At 38.9% G+C, this 24,975-nt stretch overlaps 1 protein-coding gene across 1 annotated transcript in view; it reads right to left on the reverse strand.

Moving 5' to 3' along the window:
* C5 (complement C5) overlaps positions 1-24,975 on the reverse strand; it is an 84,269-nt gene that overhangs the window by 51,997 nt on the left and 7,297 nt on the right. Inside the window, exons 4-17 of the mRNA XM_027937931.3 lie at positions 22,668-22,738; positions 20,197-20,288; positions 17,800-17,882; positions 15,462-15,552; positions 13,820-13,934; positions 12,061-12,187; positions 9,497-9,612; positions 8,126-8,311; positions 6,586-6,789; positions 5,042-5,251; positions 4,778-4,927; positions 3,457-3,586; positions 1,451-1,513; positions 43-240 (exon numbers count right to left, since the gene is read on the reverse strand). Coding sequence (XP_027793732.2) covers positions 43-240; positions 1,451-1,513; positions 3,457-3,586; positions 4,778-4,927; positions 5,042-5,251; positions 6,586-6,789; positions 8,126-8,311; positions 9,497-9,612; positions 12,061-12,187; positions 13,820-13,934; positions 15,462-15,552; positions 17,800-17,882; positions 20,197-20,288; positions 22,668-22,738 — 1,836 coding nt within the window. The remainder of the gene's footprint in view (positions 1-42; positions 241-1,450; positions 1,514-3,456; positions 3,587-4,777; positions 4,928-5,041; positions 5,252-6,585; positions 6,790-8,125; positions 8,312-9,496; positions 9,613-12,060; positions 12,188-13,819; positions 13,935-15,461; positions 15,553-17,799; positions 17,883-20,196; positions 20,289-22,667; positions 22,739-24,975) is intronic.

The raw sequence follows: 24,975 nt of genomic DNA on the forward strand, positions 1-24,975 counted from the left end.
CTCCACATTGGGCAGAAATCTGATAGAAAATGTCATACTCACTTAGCCTTCCCAACTGGATATTTTTATGAGGATCTGCATCTCGGTACTGCTTTGCAATGATACAACATTCATTGAAAGCTCTGATACAGAATGGGCCTATGGTAATCCGTGCGACCCGCTGCTCACAGGTTTCATCATCATTACGACGGGCTCCATCATAGCAACACTTCTTTGGCACGGGATGTTTGTATTTATCAGCTAAAAGAATAATAATACAAATACCTTTGACCAGACTGAGTCCTAGCATCTCTCATTTGATTTCTACTACCAAATGCCCCCTTACCCACAATAGCCATACCTAGTTGACTGACCAGCCTGTCCTAGGTGGTCCATCTCAATTCATACTAAATGGTTGAAGGGCTTTCTGCAACTAAGCTAAGTACTAACTTTTGAAAATGGCACTTAGGGTTCAGCATACTTTGAGTATAATAAGTTAAGCATCCAAGAAGGCCTTTAAATATTTGAAGATGGCTATCATTATTATACAGGAATTTCCTTATATAAGCTAAATATCCTACTTTTTGAAACATTTCTTATATGACATTATCTGCAGACCTTCACCAGTGGCATCATCCTTCATTGTAAGGGCTCAGATTAATCAACCTCTCTCCTTTCATATCATTAGAACACAGAATGAAGGTTAGAATTATAGTAGCTCATTTGAAAGTTACTGTAAACATGATCACTAGCTGAACTCAGGCTCTGGACTCTCAGATTGATATTCTTTTGTACTATAAAATGAACAACTGTCATATAACAATTTAAATTAATTCCCATTAGAATTATTTTCCAAAGAATAATCCAAAATTCTTAGCTATTAGCTATATATTGAGAAGAAGGGGAAAGTGGTAGGAAGTGATATTGGCCAAATTATGTTGTTATTTTGTATGTATGTACAAATATGTGATAACAACAAATTCCATCATTATGTACAACTATAATGCACAAATAAAAAATGTGGAAGGATAAAAAAAATTAATATACATTGAGTCTTTGGTGCCTCAATTTCTTGGTCTGTGAAGTAAGAGGCTTGACCAGTTAATTGGATAGATTCAGCAAAGAAACAGATGTCTATGTATGCCCCAGAGTTAATCAAATCATGGATATTTTTCTGAATAAAATGGAAGAGTATGATTTGTCAGTGAGGAAATATTTGTGACAAATCAAAGCTCATATTGTAGATTTTAGAGATAAAAGTAATAAAGACTTATTTTCATATTAGGGCTATGGCAAATGGACTACTGGATGTATTTGGATTAATCTTTCTGAGGGAGGCAAGTTAGACATCCAAATCTTTCTTTTCACCCATTCTATTTGAGTTAAGGGAAATTACATAATATTTCATTTTCTCCAGTTTTTGGATGATATGATCATGAACTTTCTATAATCACATAAACTCTTAGAGTACCTTGTTCCTTTATTTTCTGTTGCAGATCTCTTCTTGGCCTGAGAATTTCTTTACAAGGTTTATCTGTGTAATTAAAAAATAAAAGAAAGAGGGAATAAAAGCTAAAAGCCAAAAGAAATATTGCATGGGCCTATGTACTTAAAACATTCACAGCTCGTTCATTTAACAGATTGTATTACTTCTTGCTTACTCTGGATTGGGCACTGTGCGTTACACATCATAATGTGACTTATTTATCACAGTGGAGATCATGGCATGGTGTCATATAGTTTGTTTTATCTGAATTTGGTCTTTAATCTAAAAACTTATGGACCCACTGGTTATTGAGAACTACCAAAGCATTTAGAGTGAGCAAATCCTAAATAAGATATTAGCCATTCTCATTCAAAAATACATTAAGAAGATGGTACATCATGATGCAGCTGGTTTCACTCTAGGGATCCAAGGTTGGTTCAACATACACAAATCAATAAAAGTACTTCACCACATAAATAGAATTAAGGACAAACATCATCTCAACAGATACGGAAAAGCCATCTCAACAGATAAAAAAAAAAAATCCAGAACCCAATCATGTTAAAAACAGTGAAGAAATTAGGAATAGAAGGAAGTTACTTCAACCATTATAAAGGCTATAAATGACAAAACCAAAGCCAACATCATTCTCAAAGGGGAAAAACTGAAAATCAGGATCAAGACATTCCTATCAATCCTATTCAACAATGTACTTGAAACTGTAACTTGAGCAACCAGAAAAGAGAAGGAAATGAGGGATAGAAATAGAAAAAGAAGTTGAATTATTTGTTTGCAGATGATATGATTCTTAGAAGACCCAAAAAACTCCACCAGAAGACTTCTACAGCTGACAAATACATTTAGCAAAGCAGGATACAAAATCAACATAAAAAATCAATAGTTTTTTTATGCACTGATATTGAAACTGATGAAACAAAAATCAGGAAAACAATTTCATTCACAATAGCCTCAAAAAAACAAAACAAAGGCTGGGGTTGTGGCTCAGAGGGAGAGTGCTTGCCTCACATGCATGAGGCACTGGGTTCGATCCCTAGCACCACATTAAAAAAATAATAATAACTAGACAAAATAAAGGTATTGTGTCCATCTACAACTAAAAATATTAAAAACAAAACAAAATAAAACACCCCACCAAAAAACAAAAACAAAACACTGTGAATAAATCTAACTGAAAGATATTTATCATGAAATTATAGAACACTAAAGAAAGAAATTAAAGAAGACATCAAAGGATGGAACGTTCACCCATATTCTTGGACTAGCAGAACTGATATTGTCGAAATGGCCATACTACCCAAAGTGATCTCCAGCTTCAAGGTAAAGATTTTTCTTATTTGCTCTTCAAGCTATGTTATTACAAATACAAACATGAATACCACAGTTATCAAGTATAATTATGAACAATTTTAAAACCACAGAACAGTGATTAAGATGTGGTCACTGCCCGTGAAGAGCCCACATGGCTGTGGGTGAGACAGGACTATAATTGAGTGTGAGGATATGAATGACCCAGTGCTGTCATGTTATAAGTAGACCTGGTCCTACAAGACCCTCCTATTAAAGCAGAAGGGAGTGATCAATTCTGTGTGGGGAAGAGGCCCCCCCAGAGGAGAGGATTCTTCTACTTGCTTCTCCAGGCTAATAAAGGGGAAAGCAGTCCCCATGAGTAAAGGCCCAAAGGTATGAAGAGCACAGCAGCAGATCAGAGCTACACCTGGTGCTGTGTAGACAGGCAGGAACAGCAGGACGAGAAATTGTTGGAAGACCCTGGAGAAGATCATAGAAGGCGTTGAGTACTATGCTAACGAACTTGTTCTTTATCTTGAAGGCCGCTGGAACACCTTATACAGGGGAGTTATGTAGTCACAGCATTCTAAGATCATTGTGGGGAATATTCTGGAAAAGGGACAAAAAGGAGAGTTGGGAAGCAAATGATCAAAGTCAATCTCAGTGATAAACGCAGGCTTTACCATAGTCTTGGGAGTCCTCTGCATTCGCATTGGTGAGGAAGGTGAGTCCAGCCAAATGAAACACATCTGCATTGTCTCGGCCACCACCGGCCCCACAGCCCAGGTCACTCTTCTCTAGAGCTTGGAACGCCTGTCCAGAAAGGCAAAAGGATGAGCTTCTTCAGTGTGAAGAACCAAAGGTACTGGCCATTGAGTGGTTAGCACAACCTGTGAGATGCACAGGGCACAGGTTTTTCCAAGGACCAGGACCAAATCTCCTATCTCTATTCCTTTAGTTTGTGATTTTATATTTATAAATACATACCTATTCAAAATTCATCCAAGACTGAAAATTCTTAGAAATTGACCCAGAGTGTTTTGTACATAAAATATATGTTGCAATCAATGTGTAAAACAAATGAATGAATAGGTGAAAGCACAAAGGGGTGAGTCATTAAACTAATTTTTAGTTGCTAAATAGAAAAAGAACATGCCCTCTTATGTTTCCAAGAGAAGGCTCTAGTGGAGAAGGACTGATCTGGGGTCTTATTTCAGTTTGAATTTTGACTTCAAATGTCCTCTCCACTGTGGATAGTTTAACTTTCCAGTTTCTTAATTTGTTCTTCCCTTGTTCAAGCAAACCCAAGCCAAGACAATAATAGCTGAGTGTAGTGGAAATAAATGGGAACTTAGGGAATTGAGTCATTGTCAAATTCTTCTGCGCCACAGATTTATTGAGTTAAATAAACCAACCCAAAGATTTTGTGTCCGGGCTTCTCTTGTGCTGCTTCTGTCCCCACCACCACATGCTGCCCCAAATCCTCCAGCTCTCTGAGTTGAGGGCGCTTTTGCCCCATAAATACAATTGTTAGTTCTTATAGTACAGCATGATCGTGTTTTGTTTTGTTTTGTTTTTAAAGAGAGAGAGAGAGAGAGAGATAGAGGAGAGAGAGAGAGAGAGAGAAATTTTAATATTTATTTTTTAGTTTTTGGCAGACACAACATCTTTTTTGTTTGTTTGTTTATGTATGTGGTGTTGAGGATCAAACCCGGGCTGCACGCATGCCAGGCGAGCGCGCTACTGCTTGAGCCACATTCCCAGCCCAAATCGTGTGTTTTTTAAAGTGCTTGGATCTGTATTTGGAAAGCAAAAAAGCACTGACTTGTGCTTTGGATATTTGCTGAGGGTGGTTGACCTTCCTAAGACCCACTGTGCTGAGGACCTTGTGGAGAAGCAGGCCGTGTTGCCCAAACTCTCCCCCAACCTGTCCTGGTGGCCACCCTGCTGAAGGCTGCACTGAGCCACACCTCCCACAGTGACCCCAGAACAGCATTACTTAACCCTTTCCATGGGCTTTCTGGCTCTTCCCTGGACTCCATACACAGCACTGTCCACTGCTGTGACTGCCACCCACGACTCTGACTCAGTTGCCAAGTTAAGAGACACGGGTTGGCCTGGAGAATAAGCATCAGCATCTGGAGACAGATGAACCTAGAAGTTCAAATGAAAAAGAACATTTGTATGTGACAGAACTGTTCAGAGGCAGCTGCTTTGACAACTTCTATTAAAAATAAAATTAGTTGTGATATATAATTTGGGTCTCACCTGGAGCTGATTGTCACACTTCTCTTCAATATTTAACCAGACTGAATCAGACACTAATTCTGCAGTCTGCTCTCCTGTGACGATGTAATAGACCAGAAGTCGAGCGGAAGGAACCATGTTCTGAGTCACTGGGATGTTTATACTTTGATAAGTTGAATCTAGAATCTTCTCTCTTGTGCCAAAGTGTACAATTTTGCCCCTGGATAAAATCTAAAAATGAATAGCAGTGGTGAAAATAAGTATAAAAACAAAACCTGTGCATCAGGATGGAAATTGGAGAAAAAAAAAGTATGTATATTCCTACTATGTGCCAGGCACTTTGACCTTTATTTAGCTCCTTTAGTTCTTATAGTACAGCAGTGGGATAGGCATAGTACCCCCACTGGAGAATCTGAGGCTCAGAAACTACAAAGTCAGACTGAAAAAAACAAAATAAAGATAAAAAATAAAAAGTCATACTGATTTTAATTGAAAACGACATATCTAGAAATTAAAGAGCTAAAATTTGAAACCAAATCTGTTCGAATCACACACTGTCAATAATCCTCTTTTGTTTCATTGATTTTAAAAAAAGAAGAAGACAAGTAGGTGGAGGGCATCTTTTGGGGGGATTCAGCTTTTAAGCATGGATATGATTCTAAATGGGAGAGTTAAGTTTTTTCTTAATCCCCTTAATTGACCAATAAAAAAACATTTTAAAAAATTGTGTCTTTGGAGAAAAGGACTGCTTACATGGTTTTAGAATAGTAATCCATAAGCTGTTTCCCTGTTCTTCATCAGTCAATATTTTTGTATGGTCCTCATTTATTTTTCTATTTCTTCCTCAAAATTATTCAAAGAGCCTCACCACCTGCTTGACCTGGCCTGTGGAACGATTCATTCTATGTCTTTGATGACTGCAGGAAGCGCTTGACAGTTTTTGCACATTCTTTCCTTGGCTTCACCGACAGGCCTGACTGCTCCATCTCCTGTCAAATGTGGGTGTTACAATAGAGGTGTTGCTAATAGCAGGGTCAATAAGACACAACTCTTCAGAGCTGGATTTGGATTCCCCCATTTTGTGCCAGTGAAATGCACATATTTGAATTAGGTGCAGGAGTATATTTTTTTGGCTATGAAACAGCAGAGGTGATGTCATTGAATCAGACTCTCTTTGCCGAGAAGAGTTATCAGATCAGGAAATAGAGGTCCTTGGTTCAAGTAAAATCTTTTTCAGCTGGGCTAAGTGATCATGGTAAGTCATATTACCTAATCATATCACCTCAACTTCCTCATCTGTGAAATGGTTGTGAAAATCGTGCACTATGTGAAAAGGTTTTGAAAACTTGATATTCAAATTAGATGGTGTGTGTGTGTGCAGTGCTGGGAATTGAATCCAGGGACTTGGGCATGGTAGGCAAGTGGTCTACCCCAGCTACATCTCCAGCCCGTAAGTGATGTTATTGAAAGTGCTTTGTATTTACAAATGTAAAGAACCATTCCAGTGCTTCTCTAAACCTAAGATATTTTTCCAGGTGGGTGAATGAGATGTAAATTATACTTACCAAGAAATTGTAGTGAGTTATTTTGTCAATATACGGACTTTTGGGAGTAACAATAATATTCAGATATTCTCCTACTAGCAGAGGCTTATAGTTTCCAGTCCAATCAATATAAAGGTAACTTTGGCTGAGTGATGAGTATGTGATTGCTTGGTAATTTCTGCTGGCCTGATTTTCTTCTGGAAGATCTGGGTCATCAGTTTTGATCTGAAAAGGAAAATTTCAAAAAGACATTTGGATGGTGAGTCATGCTTTTATAACCTTCCAATTCTTTGCTTTTTAAATTTCTGAATTTCACAATACAAAATACCAAAGGGCAGTGGGTTGGGAGGGGGAGGTTCCAGCACTCCAGTGTTTGTACAGCTGCAGTATCAAGTAACTTTGCAAAGACTATGGAAAATAATGATGGGATTGTGGGCCATGGTGGAAAAGTCTGGTGAAATGCACAGAGAAAGATGCTCCAGGAACAAACACTGGCTCCCTTCCTGAAATACCACGTGAGCTTTACTACTCTTTTTGGGGATGGGAGGGCAGGAATTGAGGAAGGAGAGGGAAATTGGTGGGAGGAGGCACCAACTCAAGCACTGGGGGCAGAAGTTAGAAGTTAGTGTCATCTATGATGACAGATACCATCTGTGGTATTGTTGCAGGAAAATTTGCCTTCAGACAGCAGAAAGATTACTAGCTTGTGATCTGGGGTCAGGTACACATCGGTTTGCATCCTGGTGCTGCCACTTATTAATTCTGGACAAGTTATTTGATCAAAACAGAGATCAAAACAGAGGTAGAAGTCTCCTTTCCTCTGACACAAAATGGCAAAGATGATATTTTCCAACTCTTACTGCTGATAAATGAATTTGTTCCTCAGAAATCTCTTAGCACAATGCCTAAGTATTCAGTAAGGGCTCAGTAGATGATAGTGAATCTGTGCATGCTGCAGTCATTGATCTGTGTAGTTAGTTATACCTGGGTTGAGACTGGGAACCTAAACATTATTTGCTGGGAGAGAAGATGATTGAACCCTAAAGCAGAGTGGTTTGTGCATTAGAGAAAAGGGAAGCTTCCACATTTGACCCTTGTATGGCCCTGAAAGAATGGGTGTGTTGGGGGAGGGGATTCCTACTCCTGATGTCCACTGCTATACCTATTCTGAAGTTTCTGGATTCTAATATACTTTTAAAAAATATTTATTTTTTAGTTGTAGTTGGACACAATACCTTTATTTAATTTATTTATTTTTATGTGGTGCTGAGGATTGAATTCAGGGCCTCACACGTGCTAGGCAAGCGCTGTACCACCAAGTCACAACCCCAGCCCCTCTAATATACTTTTATTGGAAACAAGATATGGATTGATTGATCTTCCTCAAGGACCATTCAATGAAAAAGAAGAGTGTCTCTTGTCATTTGGTTTGTTTTCAGAATTGTAGAACTGTTCACTGGACTCATGTATAAAATCTGCCACATCTGTTCTCTACACTTGCCAAAACATACAGTCAAAAGTACACACTGTCCTAGAAAATATAGCCAGAGATTCAGCTCACATCAAACTCCAGTGCCGTCACTCCAGATGGGAGGTTAACCACAAACGAGGCTACTCCATCACTGAGACGTGTGATGCTCTTCTGTGGTTCCAAGTCGGCCATCTCTTGGTTTTCATCAATGGTTTGTGCATTCAGGGTTACAGGGACCCCACCCACCAACTGGTCCAGAGAATCCTTAACCTGCACCTGTTTGTCAGAACAATTCCATCCACGTCAACAGCTCATCATGACCTTGAAAGCCCAACAAGTCTGAATCTTTTTCCTTCCTCTCTATAAACGCATAAATTCATTGTGGTTGTTAATTCAGTAAGATTGTGTTCTCGACATATAGAAATGTTAAATTCTATTTAGTTTAATCATCTTGAATGGATTCCTCCACATATCAACCTGACTCAGAACATAAATATCATTTCATTATGCCAACCAAGAAGATGTGGCAAGATCTATGTGATCCACCTTCTGCATTTCTTTAAATATATTGGAACTGGATAATGGAGAAAATGAAGCAATGGCTTCTGGGAATGATTCTTTTGTGTGTGAGAAACAATAAATAACATTTTTTTCTTAACCTCTATCTTGCACCACCATGCATATATTATTTCCAAAAGGATATCTTTTGCTTTATGTTATTTTTTTCTTTTAAAAATTTATTTCTTACATACATGACAATAGTGAGGTGCATTACATTCATAATTATCCATTCACAGCACAATTTTTGTAACTCTGTATATAAAGTATGTGCACACCAAATTATGCCATTATACACGAGCTCTCTTACTTTTTTTTTGCATACAATTCTTAATACACCTTTATACCACCATTTACCATATCTCTGTTTGTATGTAAGGTATGTTGACACCAAATTCACATCTTCATACATGTATTATATAATGATGTTTTATGTTATTTTTATATGTGACGTAAAATTTAATATTATATTTCAAATATTTTATTGTGTAATATATTACATATCACTATGTATTATGTGATAATATATTATATATTGTATATGTATGTAAGAGAATATTATTAAAAGAAAAATGTTTTCAAAGAAAAAATTAAAATATCATGCTCTAGGCTTTCTAAATTAAAGATGGAATATATAACATTATTTTAAATAAAATACTGAATACAATAATAAATACAATAAACATGAAAAGGATGCTTTGACTCTAAACTATTAGCATTTTAAAAAGAAACAGTAAAAAAGGGAGCAAAAAAGGCAGAAGATAGAGACAGAAAGTCCAAATTGGAAGGACAGAGAGCAACATAGACAGAGGAGAGACCAAACAGGGTGTGCCCAGAGACGGCAGAGAGAGAAAGTGAGACCCACAGAAAGGCACTCAGACACAGCAATCGCAAATGACCTACCTTGATAGAATATGGAATCCCAGGCTTCAAGAAAAGAGGAGTAGCAACCAAGTTCAGTTTGTAGGGAGAGAGAACATAGTTGACACCAGGTACTTCTGCCTCTTCAGAAAATCCACCTAAGGAAATGGCAAGCATATTTGAAGTCTAATGATCTGCACAGGTCTCTATATCATCTCTAGGAGCCCACGGACTTACTGTTTCTCTCCCCGGCTCCCGGCACTCATTCATTTTTTTCCCCACAGTAAGTAGGACATGGATCTTGGTTCTGAGGGGCAGAGTAGAATTTAGACCTCAGGAGTTTCCAAACCCACACAGAAGGCTCCTATGTAGATGCCTCTGTGGAAGCAGCTTTTGCAAAGGACTGAGGAGGAAGAAGAAAGGATGTTGCTTCTTAGCAGTGGCCCCAGTCTCAGCAAAACCTGTTCACCAAGTAAGGAGACAGCAAAAGACCAAGCCAGAGACTGAGCCTTATAGGTGTTCATAGTCAGATTACGGGTTTGAGAGACAAAGAAGAATCAGAGAGCTTGATGTAGAGAGAACCTGAGGGACCACCAGCAAAAACTCAATAGTGTCATCCTACGGCTAAAAGTTAAGGTAAACATTAAAATAACATATGAAACTCTAGTATCCTCAATCTCCATTCCAATGCCGTATCCACGAGTCTCCCATATATATCTTACACTGTAGTCAAACTGTAAAATCTTATTCTCAAAGACCAATCTTCATTTTCCAGGCTTCTTGGTGAGCCCTCCCTGTGGAAGGAGCCCCACTTGGCCCTATCTACCATCCGGTCTCCAAACCCTTCTCCTTTAGGACTCGTCATCAGAACCCTGTTCTTGGTTGCTATACACATGTCCAGAAACTTGCCCTCTTCTTAAGGTCACTAGCATTGAATGCTTTGTGGAGAGCACATTTGGAATTGCTTCTTGTCAAGGGTCTTGGATTACTGTCTTCTACCTGATGTCAGTTTTTAATCCACTTGGTTTTGGCATTATACATCATTCATGTTTATAAGCCTGTGTGTTTAGCAACACTTTGAATATTTCATAAATATTGAACAAATTGAATTTATTTAAGATAAATTGAGGAACAAAAGAGAAAGAAAGAAACATTGAAATAATGCTGAAAACAATAGCCAGGGCAAGGAGTATAAAGTCAGTGCAGGTCTCCAACATCTGCTAAGCATCTGCACAATAACCTCATACCACAAAAGGACAAATTTATTTATTTATTTATTTATTTTTTCACATCTTCATACATGTATTTTGTATAATGATGAAAGTCTCCTTTCACCAGAGAAGGACAAATTTAAAGGGAGAGAAAAAGTCTTAGAATCATCTGGTCTCTCTCTCTCTCTCTCTCTTTTTTTGATACCTGGGATTGAACCCAGAGGTGCTTAAACCACAAACCACTGAACCACATTCCCAGCCCTTATTTATAATTTATTTAGATAGGGCCTCACTAAGTTGCTAAGGCTGGCTTTGAACTCAGAATCCTCCTGCCTCAGCCTCCCGAGCTGCTGGGATTACAGGCATGAGCCAACATGCTGTGCCTATTATTTTATGGAAAAAATTTGACTCAACTCAGAGTAGTGATTTATGACTGTTGAAAACTATTGGAGTAGGGTTGAAAGCACCAGCCAGGATATTAAGTGTGGAAGGGAGGACCTTCCGGAGCAGGAGGATAAAGGCGGGAAAGAGGAGGGAGAAGATAGGAAGAGGGCGATGGACATAGGGCTTATTTGACAGGTACTGTTTAAGCTTTGCTTATATTGACTCTTTGATCCTCACCATAACCCTAGGAGGTATATACTATTACTATACTCATTTTAGAAACACTATTCCCTCTAATTTTAGATAAAAACTGAATTTTACATCTAAAGAGGAATTTATGAAGCATTTAGTTCAACTTCATAATTGCAAAGATAAGGAGACCAGAACAATAACAGTAACTGTGGGAGACCAACCTTGCACCTGACTGGGTCATACTCCCCAGCTGGGTGCTGAGGCGCTCAATCACAGAAATGTTATTGTTCTGTCACAGCGACCCCAAAGAAAAAGGTATTTGTGTCTCTTGTGTGGTTATTTTGCTCAGCCCAGTTAGCCCAGTTCAACTGGAATGACCCCTGAGCCTTTTAGTCATGAGAACAGAAACCCGGCAAGTAACATTTTCATTTGCTTAGTATTTTATCAAATATTTGTACATATATAATCTTATTTTGATTTAGATTCTGTCCAGGGGAAAATACTTCAGTAGCACATCTTCCAGCCAGATGCCTGCGGAGCCACTTCAGATATCACCTGGATGGTGTTATTCCATTTCTGCAGATGCGAGAGCAGGGACCCAGTGGCTCCCCCCAGAAACTACAGTTTGGCAGAGCTCTTTTCTAATCCCAGTCTTCAATGATATAAAAATAAAATTTAACCATTAAAAAAAAAGAAGATATAAAGTAACTCTACAAGTCATTTGCACCCTTGATATACTAAGTATTTCCCAAGAGAAAGTTAAATACATACACACACACACACACACACACTCTCTCTCTCTCTCTCTCTCTCTCTTACCTGTAGACTCTATGACTGTTACAGCAATATAAAGGTACTTGTTGTTTAAATCTTCTAGACTGTCATATGACAGCTCTTTAATTGCCGTTTCAGAATCAAATGTGACATGAGCAATTCCATTTATCAACTTTTAAAAGGGGAAAATGGAAACATTATTTTAGAGAAGAATTTACAAGAAAATATTCACAAAATTTGTGTTAACAAGACTCTAAACTGAAAGCAAATATTATTAAACTGTTTTAGCATCACCCATGAAGGGGATGCCCGAGGCCACCACTAAGCCCAGCAGTTGCTTCCTGCTTCCTCTGTGTGGAGCTACAGACATGGAAGAAGCTGGAACGTGACAGGAACAACAGGCTTTTTTGGTACTAGAGACACAGGTGCCTCTTCCAAACCCTGAGTCCTCATCCACCTGCAGGAGCCTCTTGTTCTGCTTCTGCCATTAGCCAAGAGTTTGTTGGATTTTATATTTCATTTGTGCTTCACTGTTAGTAACTTTAAACATTAATTCACAAACATATGTTAAATAGAGGGAGATGAAGTTAAGGGCATATCATATCTTTTAACTATTTTAAAATAGATTTTTTTTCCTATTTTTAACTTTAAATTTGAGGACAGGCATTTTTGTCTGGTTTAATTTTATTTTAATCTTTTTTATTTTTATTTTTGGTGCTGAGGATTGAATGCAGGGCCTCACATATGCTAGGTACTTGCTTGAGAACTTAGTTACATTCCTGTTCTGCAATTCCAGCGACTGAGGAGTCTGAGGCATGAGGATTGTAAATTCAAGGCCAGCCTCCGCAACTTAATAAGATCCTGTCTCAAATAAAAAATAAAAAGGGCTGGGAATATAGCTCAGCAATAGAGTGTCCCTGGGTTCAATCCCCAGTATGAGAAAAATAAAAGACATGTAATTTGTATCTTGAAAATATAGGGCTACCTTTTAAAAAGCAGAGGATATATAATTGATGATGCAAAATACATAAATATGCAAAAGTAAGGAAAAATGACATAACCTCGTATCACCCATGGTATAATGTAAAGAAACTGAATAAGAGGAGAGGGGGCCAGAACTCTAACCTCAGTCCCATCAATCACGCCCTTAGCCATGAACAAATAACTTCACAAATATTTACAGAGCACCAACCCATTACAAGGAGGTATGCTGTCTCTGGCCATAAAATGATAATGATTTGGACCTGCAAAAAGTTCAATGTCTAAAATGATAAACAAGTAAATAAACCCTCCCCAAAAGGAAGGTCTTCTTCCCCTCAGCATCACTGACATTTTGGACAGGATAATCTTCGTTGTGTGTGTGGGTGGGTGGGGGGTACTCTGTCTATCCATTACATGCCCCCTGTTGTGACAACCATAAATGACTCAGGAGCTCATAGTTAGCCAAGGGAGGAGTTAGGGTGGGGGGCTTCCCAGAGAGAAGATGTCAACTTAAAGAATGAGAAGGAATTAGGTGAAGAAGAGGTGGAAAGAGACAGAGGAAAGAATAAAGACCTAAAGTGAAGAGAGTCTGCAAGTCTGAGCACTTGGAGTGATTAGTACATAGGGGAGGAGGAGAGAATTGGCCCAAGATCAGCTGGCCGATGCCCTGGCCTTTATCCCAAGGGCAAAGGGAAGTCAACAGAGGTTGCTAAGCTTCAGCTTCCATACCTATGTAGAACAAGGGATTGGACCAGAGGGGTCCGAAATACCCCACAGCTCTCACGTCATCTTTGGTATGAGCGAACATGTCTTAGCAACTCACCTTGGTGTTCTGCATTGCTTTTGGCATCATTTCTTTTTGACCGTCTTTTATATCTTCTCTTATTCCAAAATAGATATAAACTTCAGCCTCAGTAACTACTTTATTATAGAAATATCTGTCAAACAATACCAAAAAATTGTGTTGCCCAACATGGTGACAATAACAATCAGATACACTGTAATGATTTGAAATCACATAAAGCACTTTATACACTTCCAACCCACTACTACACTTCATAAAGCAACAATAAGAAAGCTAGAGTATGGATTTTTATTACTGTGAGAGAAATGAAAGAGCTGACTTGGGAGAGATGAAGACACCCAGCTCCAGGGCCTTTCCTCCAGCCCATGTTACTTCCTGGATGATCGTTACATCAGTGGGGAGCGACTCCCAATTTTCTTTTATGTCTTTAAAAGGAGCATGCTGATCTCACTACTGTGAGATAAGTTCTTTTGAAAAAAATACAAACTGCATATTTGCTTTTTTAGTTTAGAATTAAAGTAAGAATAAAGTGAATTTTCTATGTATCAAATAATAGTATAGCAAGAGCTAACTTTCCTTATTCATAATTGGAACAAACCGTCACCATTACAAGAGGTTAGTTTCTATAATTTTCTCTCAAGTATGCCATTTACACTGTTGTACACTAAATATCACTCTATTTTCACAGTAAATGCTTACAATAGAGGCAGTATGGGGTAGTGTTTGAGGGTAAGCACTCCAGAACTAACAGGTTGTACAACTTACCAGCTGTATTATGTTGAGCAAATGATCTACCTCAATTTTTGTACTTGTGCTATGCAGAGTTGCTATAAGGATACTGTGCTGTATAAATTGGTTATTAACAACTACATTAAGTGGGATTTCTAAGTGACCTTATCTCTTTTGATAGTTTGCTACATACAACACTAACCCCAATTCTCTCCCTCTGTCTGGATCCACAACACTGGCAGCCCTTGCCTGCAGAAAGCGTGGGAGGAGCCTACTTCCTCTGGGCTGGCCTTGTAACTTGCTTTGGACAAAAGAGTATGGTGGAAGTAATGGTGTGCCAGTACCAAGCATAGGCCTCCAGAGAATTTTTCTGCTTGCATTTCTGTCAGAGCACTGATGCTGCTGAAGGCTAGCTTGCTGGTTAGGATATCTGTGTGGTCCAAGCACTGTTAGCCCCCACCCCTGCCAGCTATTGACAGACATGTGAATAAGACCTTCCTGTACTCGCCACCCACCCCCAAGATGACCTGTGTACTGAGTGTAGACACACAGGTGAGCATAGCTGCATCAGCCTGGCCCAGATCAGCAGACTGCCCAGCTGACTCGTAAACAGTGGTGGTTTCAAGGCATTGGGTTTTGAAATAGTTATGGAGCTTTTGTGGCTGAGTAAGCCACTAAAAATGACAAGAAGTCAAGTATTCATATTTCAGCCCAGATATGCTAAGTCATCTTGGGTTCCAAATATATATATATATATATATATATACATAGAAAAAGAAAAAGGTCCTAAAGATTTAATCTCTTTTTTCCTTGCTTTTCACTAACAAATAACCAACAAAACTAAAGTCAGAATAAGCAAATAAACTATGAGCACAATGTTTCCTAGTTTAGCTGGGAAATCTGAAAAACAAAACAAATAAATCTCTCTTACCTTGCTTTTATAGTAATTCCAAAATTCTTAAAGTTCTTGTAACCAATGAAATTGCCTTCTGGTTCTATTGATACAGAAAAATGTGGCAAGACTGAAAATAGAGAGGAGGAGGAATATTACCAGGTGAATTAGGCCTTGAAAACACAGCAAAGGGCTCTCCTTGCTGGTACCTGGGCAGGCTGCACCATCAGTGCCACATCTGCCTTGGCATCACCACTGCCATCAGCAACAATGCCCCTGGGAAGCCTTGCCACCCAGGCAGTCCAGCCTCCCCACTGGAAGCCCCTGGCTTCTTCCATTTTGATTTTAATGTACATTACAGGCAACAGGTTACTCCCTCCACTAGGTATGGGCTCCTTCAAAACAAATGAAAGACCATTCTCTATTTTTCTTTTTCTCCCTTCACCCTTCTAAGTCTTTAACATAGTATGTGTTCAATGAATATTCATTAAATTGAAAATAGAAATGGAAAATTCTGGTCTATTTAGCATCTCCCATTTTCATCTAGTAAAAAAGTGCATCCAATCTGCAAGTGCCAGCATGCAACTCTGATGTTGGAAAAGGGAGAGAGAACTCCCAATTAGAGATAAGAATGAACATCAATGTTAAATTTAAAAATAGGACCAAAAGGAGGCAGGGGTCTATTTTTTTTCTTTTATCTCTTTGGTAAAGAAAATGATTCAATCTATTGAAATGGCCCTAACTCAGGCCACATCCAAGGGTCATGGATTCGGATTCTGATGACCTGCACTACAGTTAACTGGTGATTGCATGGAATGGATATTGTGGACAGAGAGTGACCTAGAGAGGGGTGAGTCAGCTGCAGCTGTGGCTCACAGGTCTTCTAGACATTAAAGGTAGAAGAAACAGAATGAAGCAGTCTGTTGCTGTGGGCTGTGTTCCTGTTCTTCAGAGACCAAGGCAGGTGTGCTCTCTCCAGGGTGGGAGGGGCAGGGAACTATTTTAGCCTTCCAGCTGATACCTGCTCACCATATAGCAGCACACACCGATCAACAGGGACACAGGGATGACTAAGACAGACAGGAACAAGCAGGAAAGATAGGACAGGTATCTAATTACACAGATACACACCCAAGCTACAATGATGGGCACTGATGTGACGTACAGGGATCCCATGCAGGGAAAGGAGTTCAAGGAAAGCTTCCTGTGGCTTTTCAACTTGGACATGAGCATGAGCAGGAGCTGGCTGGGCAAGGAGGGAAGCGAAGAGTGTTGGAAGCAGAGGGAACATCACGTGTAAAGCCCCCAGTGCTGCAGGTCAGCGAGGTCAGGAGTGAACTCAAGTGAGGATGAGGAGGAGCCAGGGAGGCCTGTCCAAATGAATCCAAACGAATAAGGATCTACTGTAATGAAATATAATGAAATGATATGATGAGATTTGCATTTCAATTTTTTTTTTTTGGCTAATACCAAGCAAGGTCACTTGGAAGCAGAGGCACCAGATGGGGAGGCTTCAGCAGTCGTCCAGGAGAGAGCCTAGTGATGAACAGACCAGGGTGGCTACAGAAAGTGGGTGAATGCTACACATATATAGAAAGTAGCAAAAGCACGTAGAAGAAAGGAGATCAGTTTGAACACCATGTGTCTGGGAGACTGTAATCTTTCAGGTTGTGTTTCAGTACAAATTTTTGTCACTGTTTTCCTTGTTATTTGTGAAAATTTCCTGTTGAGTATTTATCCTTCTATCATTATGAATCTCCTGAGAGAATGAAAAATGACTTCAAGCAGAAAAAAGTTAAATCTGATATGGAGCACACAGATATTCTATTAAACTACTACGAGAACTATAAAGTTATTGACATGTTAATTATTAGTTCACTTATATGATTGGTTTCGAATAAGAAATTTTTAAATCAGTATGTTAGAGATTCGTGACCTGGAAGAAAAAGCACTGAACTAGCTATAAGGGAACCTGATATCTTTGTTCTGTTTCTAAGTGACTGAGATTTGAGTGACTCATTTATCTTTCTGGGTTCCACTGTCCTTATTTCTGATTGTTTATTTCTCCTAAAATCATAATTCTCTAAAGGACCTTAACAAGTCAAGCTCTTTAGAGGACTAGGCTCTTCCAGCTCCATGAAGAAGATCCCAGGTGCAGAGAAGCTGGCGACTTGCTCAAGGTAAACAAAGGCAACCTGGAACCAGAATTTGGGCATTCAATACCCCTACCCCATCCCCTGCCTCAACAGGCCCTGAGCAACACCAGCAGGTGGCCCCATCTATATCTGGGATGATTTTACTTTAGGAACACAAATGAAAAGAATTACTGCAAAAACCACGACTTTTAGTAGGTAGACTTCTAATTGTCAGAAATTACCATATTCTTTAATTTCAAAGTATGTGGTTCCAGCTGTCGAAAAGTCCTCTTTATATTTAGCTTTAATTGTCCACACACCATATCTGTGAAGCAAAATATTAAAAATTACACATTATCACATATTTTAATTCACACAGTGGAAACCAAATACATTCCTATTTTAAAGAAGTTATAATATATTTTATACATCTACATGTAGCCTAAATAAATGTTTTATTTGTGTAAGATTTTAAAGCAAGAAATAGAACTAATTTGGCATTTTCAGGACAATAACAATTGTTTAGTAATCAGATTTTCATATATTGTGTAATTTTTCCAGGTCTACCACTGAGCTACAACCTCAGCACTTTTAATTTTTTATATTGAGAGAGGAACTTGCTAAGTTGCTGAGACTGGCCTTGAATTTGTGATTCTCCTGCTTCAGCCTCCCAAATTACTGGAATTACAGGTGTGTGCCACTATGACTGGATATTTCATCTTAATATAGATTCATTAACTTGGATTTGAAGAGCTGACAAGTTGAGAATTTATTTAATCCTGGAACTTAACTATGCTGGCATAACATTAAGATTCACAAGAGTAGAAAATTCATAATAGTATATCAGGAAACATACATTATAGATCGAGCCTATTTGAATGACAAAATTCACACCTCACACAAATGAAATTCGGGTTGGAGACAAAGTATGGTGTGTTTAAAGAGGAAGTAAAGTAATTAGTAGTAAAATCAATAAAGAGTGGTAAAATTATAGGCTCAATTCTATATTCTGTACCTGTGCAATTAACAACCTTTACTAAAAAGTATTTACTGAGCAGTATATTAAGCACTAGAAATGAAAAAGTAGACAAAATAGGAAAAAAAATCTAATTCTCATTTTTTCATTTACTACCAGGTTTGACTTATCCAAATTACTTAACCTCATTTGTGAAATGAAAAAAAAAAAAGAACACCAACCTTCAGATTGGTTATGTTGTCCATTAATGTTAATATTATGACTGTGATTATTATCAACATCATCTTAACTCAATGAGTACCTATTATACTGAAGTGCTGAGATACAGCAGTGAGCTAAATGGACAAGGCCCCTGCCCTCAAGGAGTTTACAATCTAAATAAAAAGGCATGTTCATTAGTAAATAAACAACCACCATGTTGAGGTAAGTGTCAAAAAGAAAATACACAGGTGTGAAGATAGAGTAAAGATAGCGAGGGACTCCATAGATCACATCCAGCAATAGCCTCTCTGCAAAAGCAGCATTTTCTCTGAGACCTAAAGATGACAGGAAGCTTGCTCTGTGAAGGACAAGGGGAAGCACACTCTAAACAGGGGCAACAGGTGGTACTGGGGCTTGGGAAAGTTGTGGTCGTAATAGATCCTCACCTCTGATATATAATCTTCCCTGGGGAAAGTAGCACAAGATGATAATGGCAGTGAGATATCAGGCTCAATCTGTACTCGAGAGCGTGCAGCATTTTCAAAAAAGGACACAATTTGTAAATTATTGAAATTCTCCAAATCTCCCAATTTTAATCTAAATTTTTAGGTTGATAATCCAATGAACTAAATGCAAACTCCCCTCAAGAAGGCAGAGGAGAAATGACCATAAAAAGATTGAGCCTCAAAGTTATAATGTAGCCATTTCTAAGTGCCCTTATCTTATGAGTCCTCCTCTATTTTAAGTTCCTTCAAAGCAGGGATTGTGGATTCTTGGTTTCTATTGGGTACCTCTCCCTCCCATGGTGATTTACACATGCCAGGAATGTGTTCACTAAAGGTGTGTTACATCAGATCCTGTGAAGACACGATTTTAAGTCCTTTCACATGAGGACCAATGAGGTATGGCTCTAAATGTCCCCACCTTGGACTCTGCCTTTTGGTGGTCTATGCAGACAGAGGACCTGACTATCTAACACCCAGGCAAGGATTATAGCACCACTCCAGTCTCTTGGACCCACAGCCTACAGTATTCCTTCAGAGGTGGGAAGTGGGAAGTGATGCTTTTGATGAAAAGAAGCCCAAGGACTATTTTTATATCTTCCCAATTGTTATTTCTGTATGTTAAGAGAATGAATGAGACGTATTGGGATTTTTTTTTTCCCTTTTGAGACATGGTCTCACTATGTAGCCCATCCTAGTCCCAGTCTCCTGGGCTTAACCAATCCTCCTACTTCTGCCTTCTGCAAGGTCTATCAGCTCACCTGGCCAGGCTCTAGTACTGGGACTCCCCCCACACACCCCAGGAACTGATCCTAATTTCTCAAAAGACTAAATAGACTGCACATCCACATTTGTGACACCTTTTGTTAACACTAGGTGGCTCCATTTGACTGCTTCAAGGCCAAAAGTTCCTGATGTGCTTTGTAGAGGGAACTTTATCAAGTAATATTTTTACATACATAGGATTGGATGGAATCTTGAAGTCAGGAAAAGAGATAATTCCAGTATAATCCTTTTCTTCTACTATGTCAACTTCTGATCCTTGGGGATCCTTTGAATAAAAACAAACATCCTTGTCTTAATTTATTTTCTCCAACTATAAAAGAATATTTCATACTTGGCAGTCTGTGAAGAACACAGATTTATTTAGGCTTACTGTTTCTGGAGCCTTGGAAGTTCAAGAGGATGGTGCTGGCATCTGGGGGGACCCTGGTCTTGTTTCTCTTATGGTGGAAAAGGGGGGGGACAAGCAAGCTCATGGGAAAGAGTTTGCTCTGATGACAAAGCCTCTCCCAGAGAACTCACCTGCCCCCCTGAGAATGGCCTAATTCATTCATCAGGGTGGAGCCTTCTGACTCCTCCCCTGACCCCACCTCCCAACACTGCCTCACCTGAGCTTGGGGCACATACTCAACCCACAGCAGCCCTGAAGGCCCAGAAACCACATTTTAACAATTTCAACTAATTATATGATCTTTGACCTTTAGAAATACTTACCAACGAATACTCCTGACTTCAAATTAAATATGAAAGACAAAATTCAATGTAATGTTATGCAAGGTACATACAGTTCACTTAAAGCTACTTCCTTCCTATTTTGGGAACCTGTCTCACCTGTCCTCATTATCTGGAAGAAGCTCCAGTCTATTTTACAATTAAAAAAAGAAGTATAACAAAGTGTCAACAACAACAGCAAAGTATCCCTGTTAGATTCTAAACGTGAATCTAGCAGGCTTTAGAAATACCAGATTTTTTTTTTTTTTTAATGTATGTATGTTCATTTGAAATTTTCCAAAGCAAATATTCTACAAACTGAATTTTATTAGCTAGACAACCCTAAATGTGTTCTATGGGCATTTTAAGCCTCTACAACCCTCAAAATGGCTAAACGAACTTGAAAGGTCTCATAAAACCCTCCCTACAAGCTTCATTTTTGTATTTGGTTTAGCAAATAAACAAGATGAGGTTTCATCCTCTTGGAATCACACTTGGAGGTCTGGTTGCACCTTAACTAAAAATCAGCACCATTTACTCAGACTGAAACTCCCGGTTGGAATTTTAAGCTGCTTTTTTTTTTTTTTTCTGTTGGATTACAAATTGTAACAGTTACAAAAGCCTATCGCGAGGAAGAACTACACTCAACACTGAAGGTTAAGTATCTTCCCTGCTGACCTTCATCCCAGCATCAGTATGGGATTCTCTAAGATGTTCTGAGTACTCTTTCCAGGAAACTTCCTACATACTGGCTCCCTGCAGGTCTGGGATCAGCTCCTCCACCCTGCTCCCTAGGGAAGGCTCTTGCCTGGAATGACTGGAATTCAGTGGTTCCTGGGTTCTGCTTTATTCACATTCAATCATGGAGATGTGGGCTCAGGAGCCTGTCCACAGCCCTGGTGCTCTCCAAAAGAGCCTAGGTTTCCTCTGTTTACTTCTCTTCCAGCCATTCTATCAGTCTGCCAGTCATTTATTAATTACTACTGTTTAAAATACTTCCTCCTCCCAGAGGTTAATTAACAGTTTCTTCCACAGGAGGACCTTTATTATTTTAAAAGAACCTATGTCAGTTCCTTTCATTAAGACCCAGTTCCAGGTTTCCTGTACCTCCTGCATTCCAAAACAGGGTTTTCTCAGCCCTTCCTGTCACCCTCTTTTGTCTCCTCCAAGCTCCTCTCTTACGTCATTTATCCTAATGCATAATTGGTTTGGTTTATATTCTAGGGTAGTTTTGTTCTCTAGTATCCCCTCTTTTTACTTGTATTCTGATAAGGTTTCTGTTTGTTTTGTTTTTGGAGTAGCAGAAGTGGTGCCACAGCCTATAGGGGAGGACTGTACTCCTACACCTGATGTTAATAAGTGAGCAGTTTTGACTAATTGCAGTATCTTTTTTTCCCCACAAAAATATCATAGGTGTGTAAACTGAGTAAAGCTACAGGCATCTATTACAATCTTATAAACTGGGTGAGACCTTGCAAATTTATTTCATATTATCTATTATGTTTGTCATCTCTGACAAAAGAATAACTGCTCACCCCATCTGTTAGCAAAAATTTCCACATGTGTTAGCATATTAGTTATTAAATTCTACATAATTTAAAAGTAAGCACCATGGATTTTAATTCTTCATCTTAAATTATGCAAATAAAAAATCATAATAGATATTTAATTAATTATAATTGATTGGTGGGTGTTCTTTTAAAAAGGAATCATAAAGGATGTACTTGAATGGTTTAGTTCAAAATCCTTCAATGTGTAGCTTCCTGCATGTCTAGAGCATACGGGTAAAGGTCTATGGTGCTATTCTCATAATGGATATTTAACATCTGTTTATGGGACACTGAATGACAGAGGGTGCTATAAGGACAGGATTTTGGAATGGGACTCCTGTCTTAAAAACAAGAGTTAGTGTCATTTAAATAAATCATATACTTACTATGAAAGTTAAAACAGTTTCTCTTTTGGCTGGCTTCAATTCATCATCCAGTGAATAAACTCTAACCTTTACTGCAAAGAAAATTAATATAATCAAAACCTCTGTTAAACACAAGGGTATTTTAAAAAACAATAATTCTTAAAAGAGAAAGTTGCTTTTAAAAACTTCAATAAATAGTCTATACATTACAATCCGTATTTAGAAGAAAGAAAATGTCACTTTGAAGACAGATATGTCTGTCTTTACCTATCTTTTCTTTATCCTAAGGTGACTCCTCTGGGTTTTCTTAAGAGTTATTTCTCCCAGTGAATTTAAAGTACAGTTCACTTTATTAAAATATACTTATGGCTGTAATCCCAGCAACTCAGGAAACTAAGGCAAGAGGATCATGAGTTCAAAGCCAGCCTTAGAAAACATGAGGAGCTAAGCAGCTAAGTGAGACCCTGTCTCTAAATAAAATACAAAATAGGGCTGGGGATGTGGCTCAGTGATCCAGTGCCCTGAATTCAATCCCCGGGAGCCACCCTCTCCCCCAAAATACACTTACAACTTTTTGGGAAGACACCCATAGTACAAAATTAATTATATCTATAATTAGGTCATTATTTATTGAGAATTTCAGAACAGAAGAATAGTGACCTAGATCTACCATATGGTTATTTGGAAACATAAAATGTTGTCTTAAATTATGGTTAAAGATTTCAGTGAAAAATTTGGAGTTTGATTCAGACCTATATACTCTTCCACTTATGAAACTCAGCAAGGCCTCAACTAAGCCTTGAATTATATGGTTTTGTTAACTGTGGGAGACCATCCTTACATGTGACTGAGTCATACTCCCTGGCTGGGTGCTGAGGCGCTCAGTCACAGAAATGTGGCAGAGCTTTCCCCACCCTTCTTGGATCCGAGGGTCGGTGTCTCGTGCATGGGTGTGTCTTGCTACAGCCCCATGGGTGAAGCTACGCTCACCTGTTCCTTTGTAATATAATCCTTTGCCCTGTTTAGGATAGAATCTTCCATGGAAGTGCCTTATATGTGTCCCCTTCTCTTACTGTGCCCTTGGGTGTGGCCTACCCAGGTGTCAGTCATCCTGCTGACAGTGGACATCATGAAGATAGACTCAGCCCCCTGAAACCTGACCCCTTGCCTCATTTAAATAACTTCTCCTCAATAAAAGGGGTCAGCGGCGTACTCTCGCTCTCTTTCTGCGGACCCTTAAGGTCGGAGGAGCCGTCACAGTGACCTCAAAGAAAAAAGTATTTGTGTCTCTTGTGTGGTTATTTCGTGCAGCCCAGTTAGCCCAGTTTAACTGGAGTGACCCCTGAGCCTTTTAGTCGGGAGAACAGAAACCCAGCAGTTAACATTAGTGAACCAGATCCTACCATTATTTTCTCATGTTTAAAATAGTAATGCCAGGGGCTCAAATTGTTCATTGTCTTCCTTTCATTTCTGTCAATTAATATACCCCCACTTTTGAACAAAAGCCTTTGTTTAGCTCTTTGTTACACATGGAGTAAATGCTTTTCAATGACATGCTGTAATTTCTCTAGCAAAATCTGGTGCTCAAATCATTTCATGGTGAAAACTTTGTTCATATAATAAAAAGATTGGTACCAAAAGCCCCATATGTTTTAGAGGGTCAGTACTATGCAAAACTCTACAAAGAAGCTATGTTAAAATCAGTTTTACTGAGACCACGAGATAAAATCAACATGCTGAGTACGTCTCTCATGTTCTTTTTCTCTCCTCCCCCTCATACATATCTGCCACATTGAATCCCCCCTGCCCCCCACACCCCCCTCCCACAACTCTAGTAAGTATGTTATTTTATTAACTTTTTTTTTTTAAACAGATGAGGAAAGTGGGGATCTGAGAGTCTAATTCACAAAGTCATGTAGGTAATAAATAACAGCCCAAGCTGGAATTTGAACCCAGGAAATCTGGCTCCAGAGTCTGCTTCTAACCACTTACACATCACTACCTCTCACTAATGTGGCAATGTTTAAAGGAATTGCTCTCATTTTCTTCTATGATTATAATACTGAGGATATATTTCACCTTTTTACCTTAAAGTCCTGATAGAGGACTTTAATTTAATAATGAGGCTGTTCTTAAGGAAAGCACTGATAGCCATGAAAGGTTCCAGATATTGGGGATTAGACTAGGTACTTACTGGACAGTGACTCTGACCCTAGATGGTAGGCAGGGTGAACAGGACCCAGTCAAGGAGCATCAGTAATACAGGAAGAAGGGTGGAGGTTGTTCTTGTTTCTAGGTATGATCAAGCTTCAAAGGACCTGACCTGTGT

This window comes from Marmota flaviventris, chromosome 13 (assembly GCF_047511675.1).
Source record: "Marmota flaviventris isolate mMarFla1 chromosome 13, mMarFla1.hap1, whole genome shotgun sequence".
NCBI classification, from domain to species: Eukaryota; Metazoa; Chordata; class Mammalia; order Rodentia; family Sciuridae; genus Marmota; species Marmota flaviventris.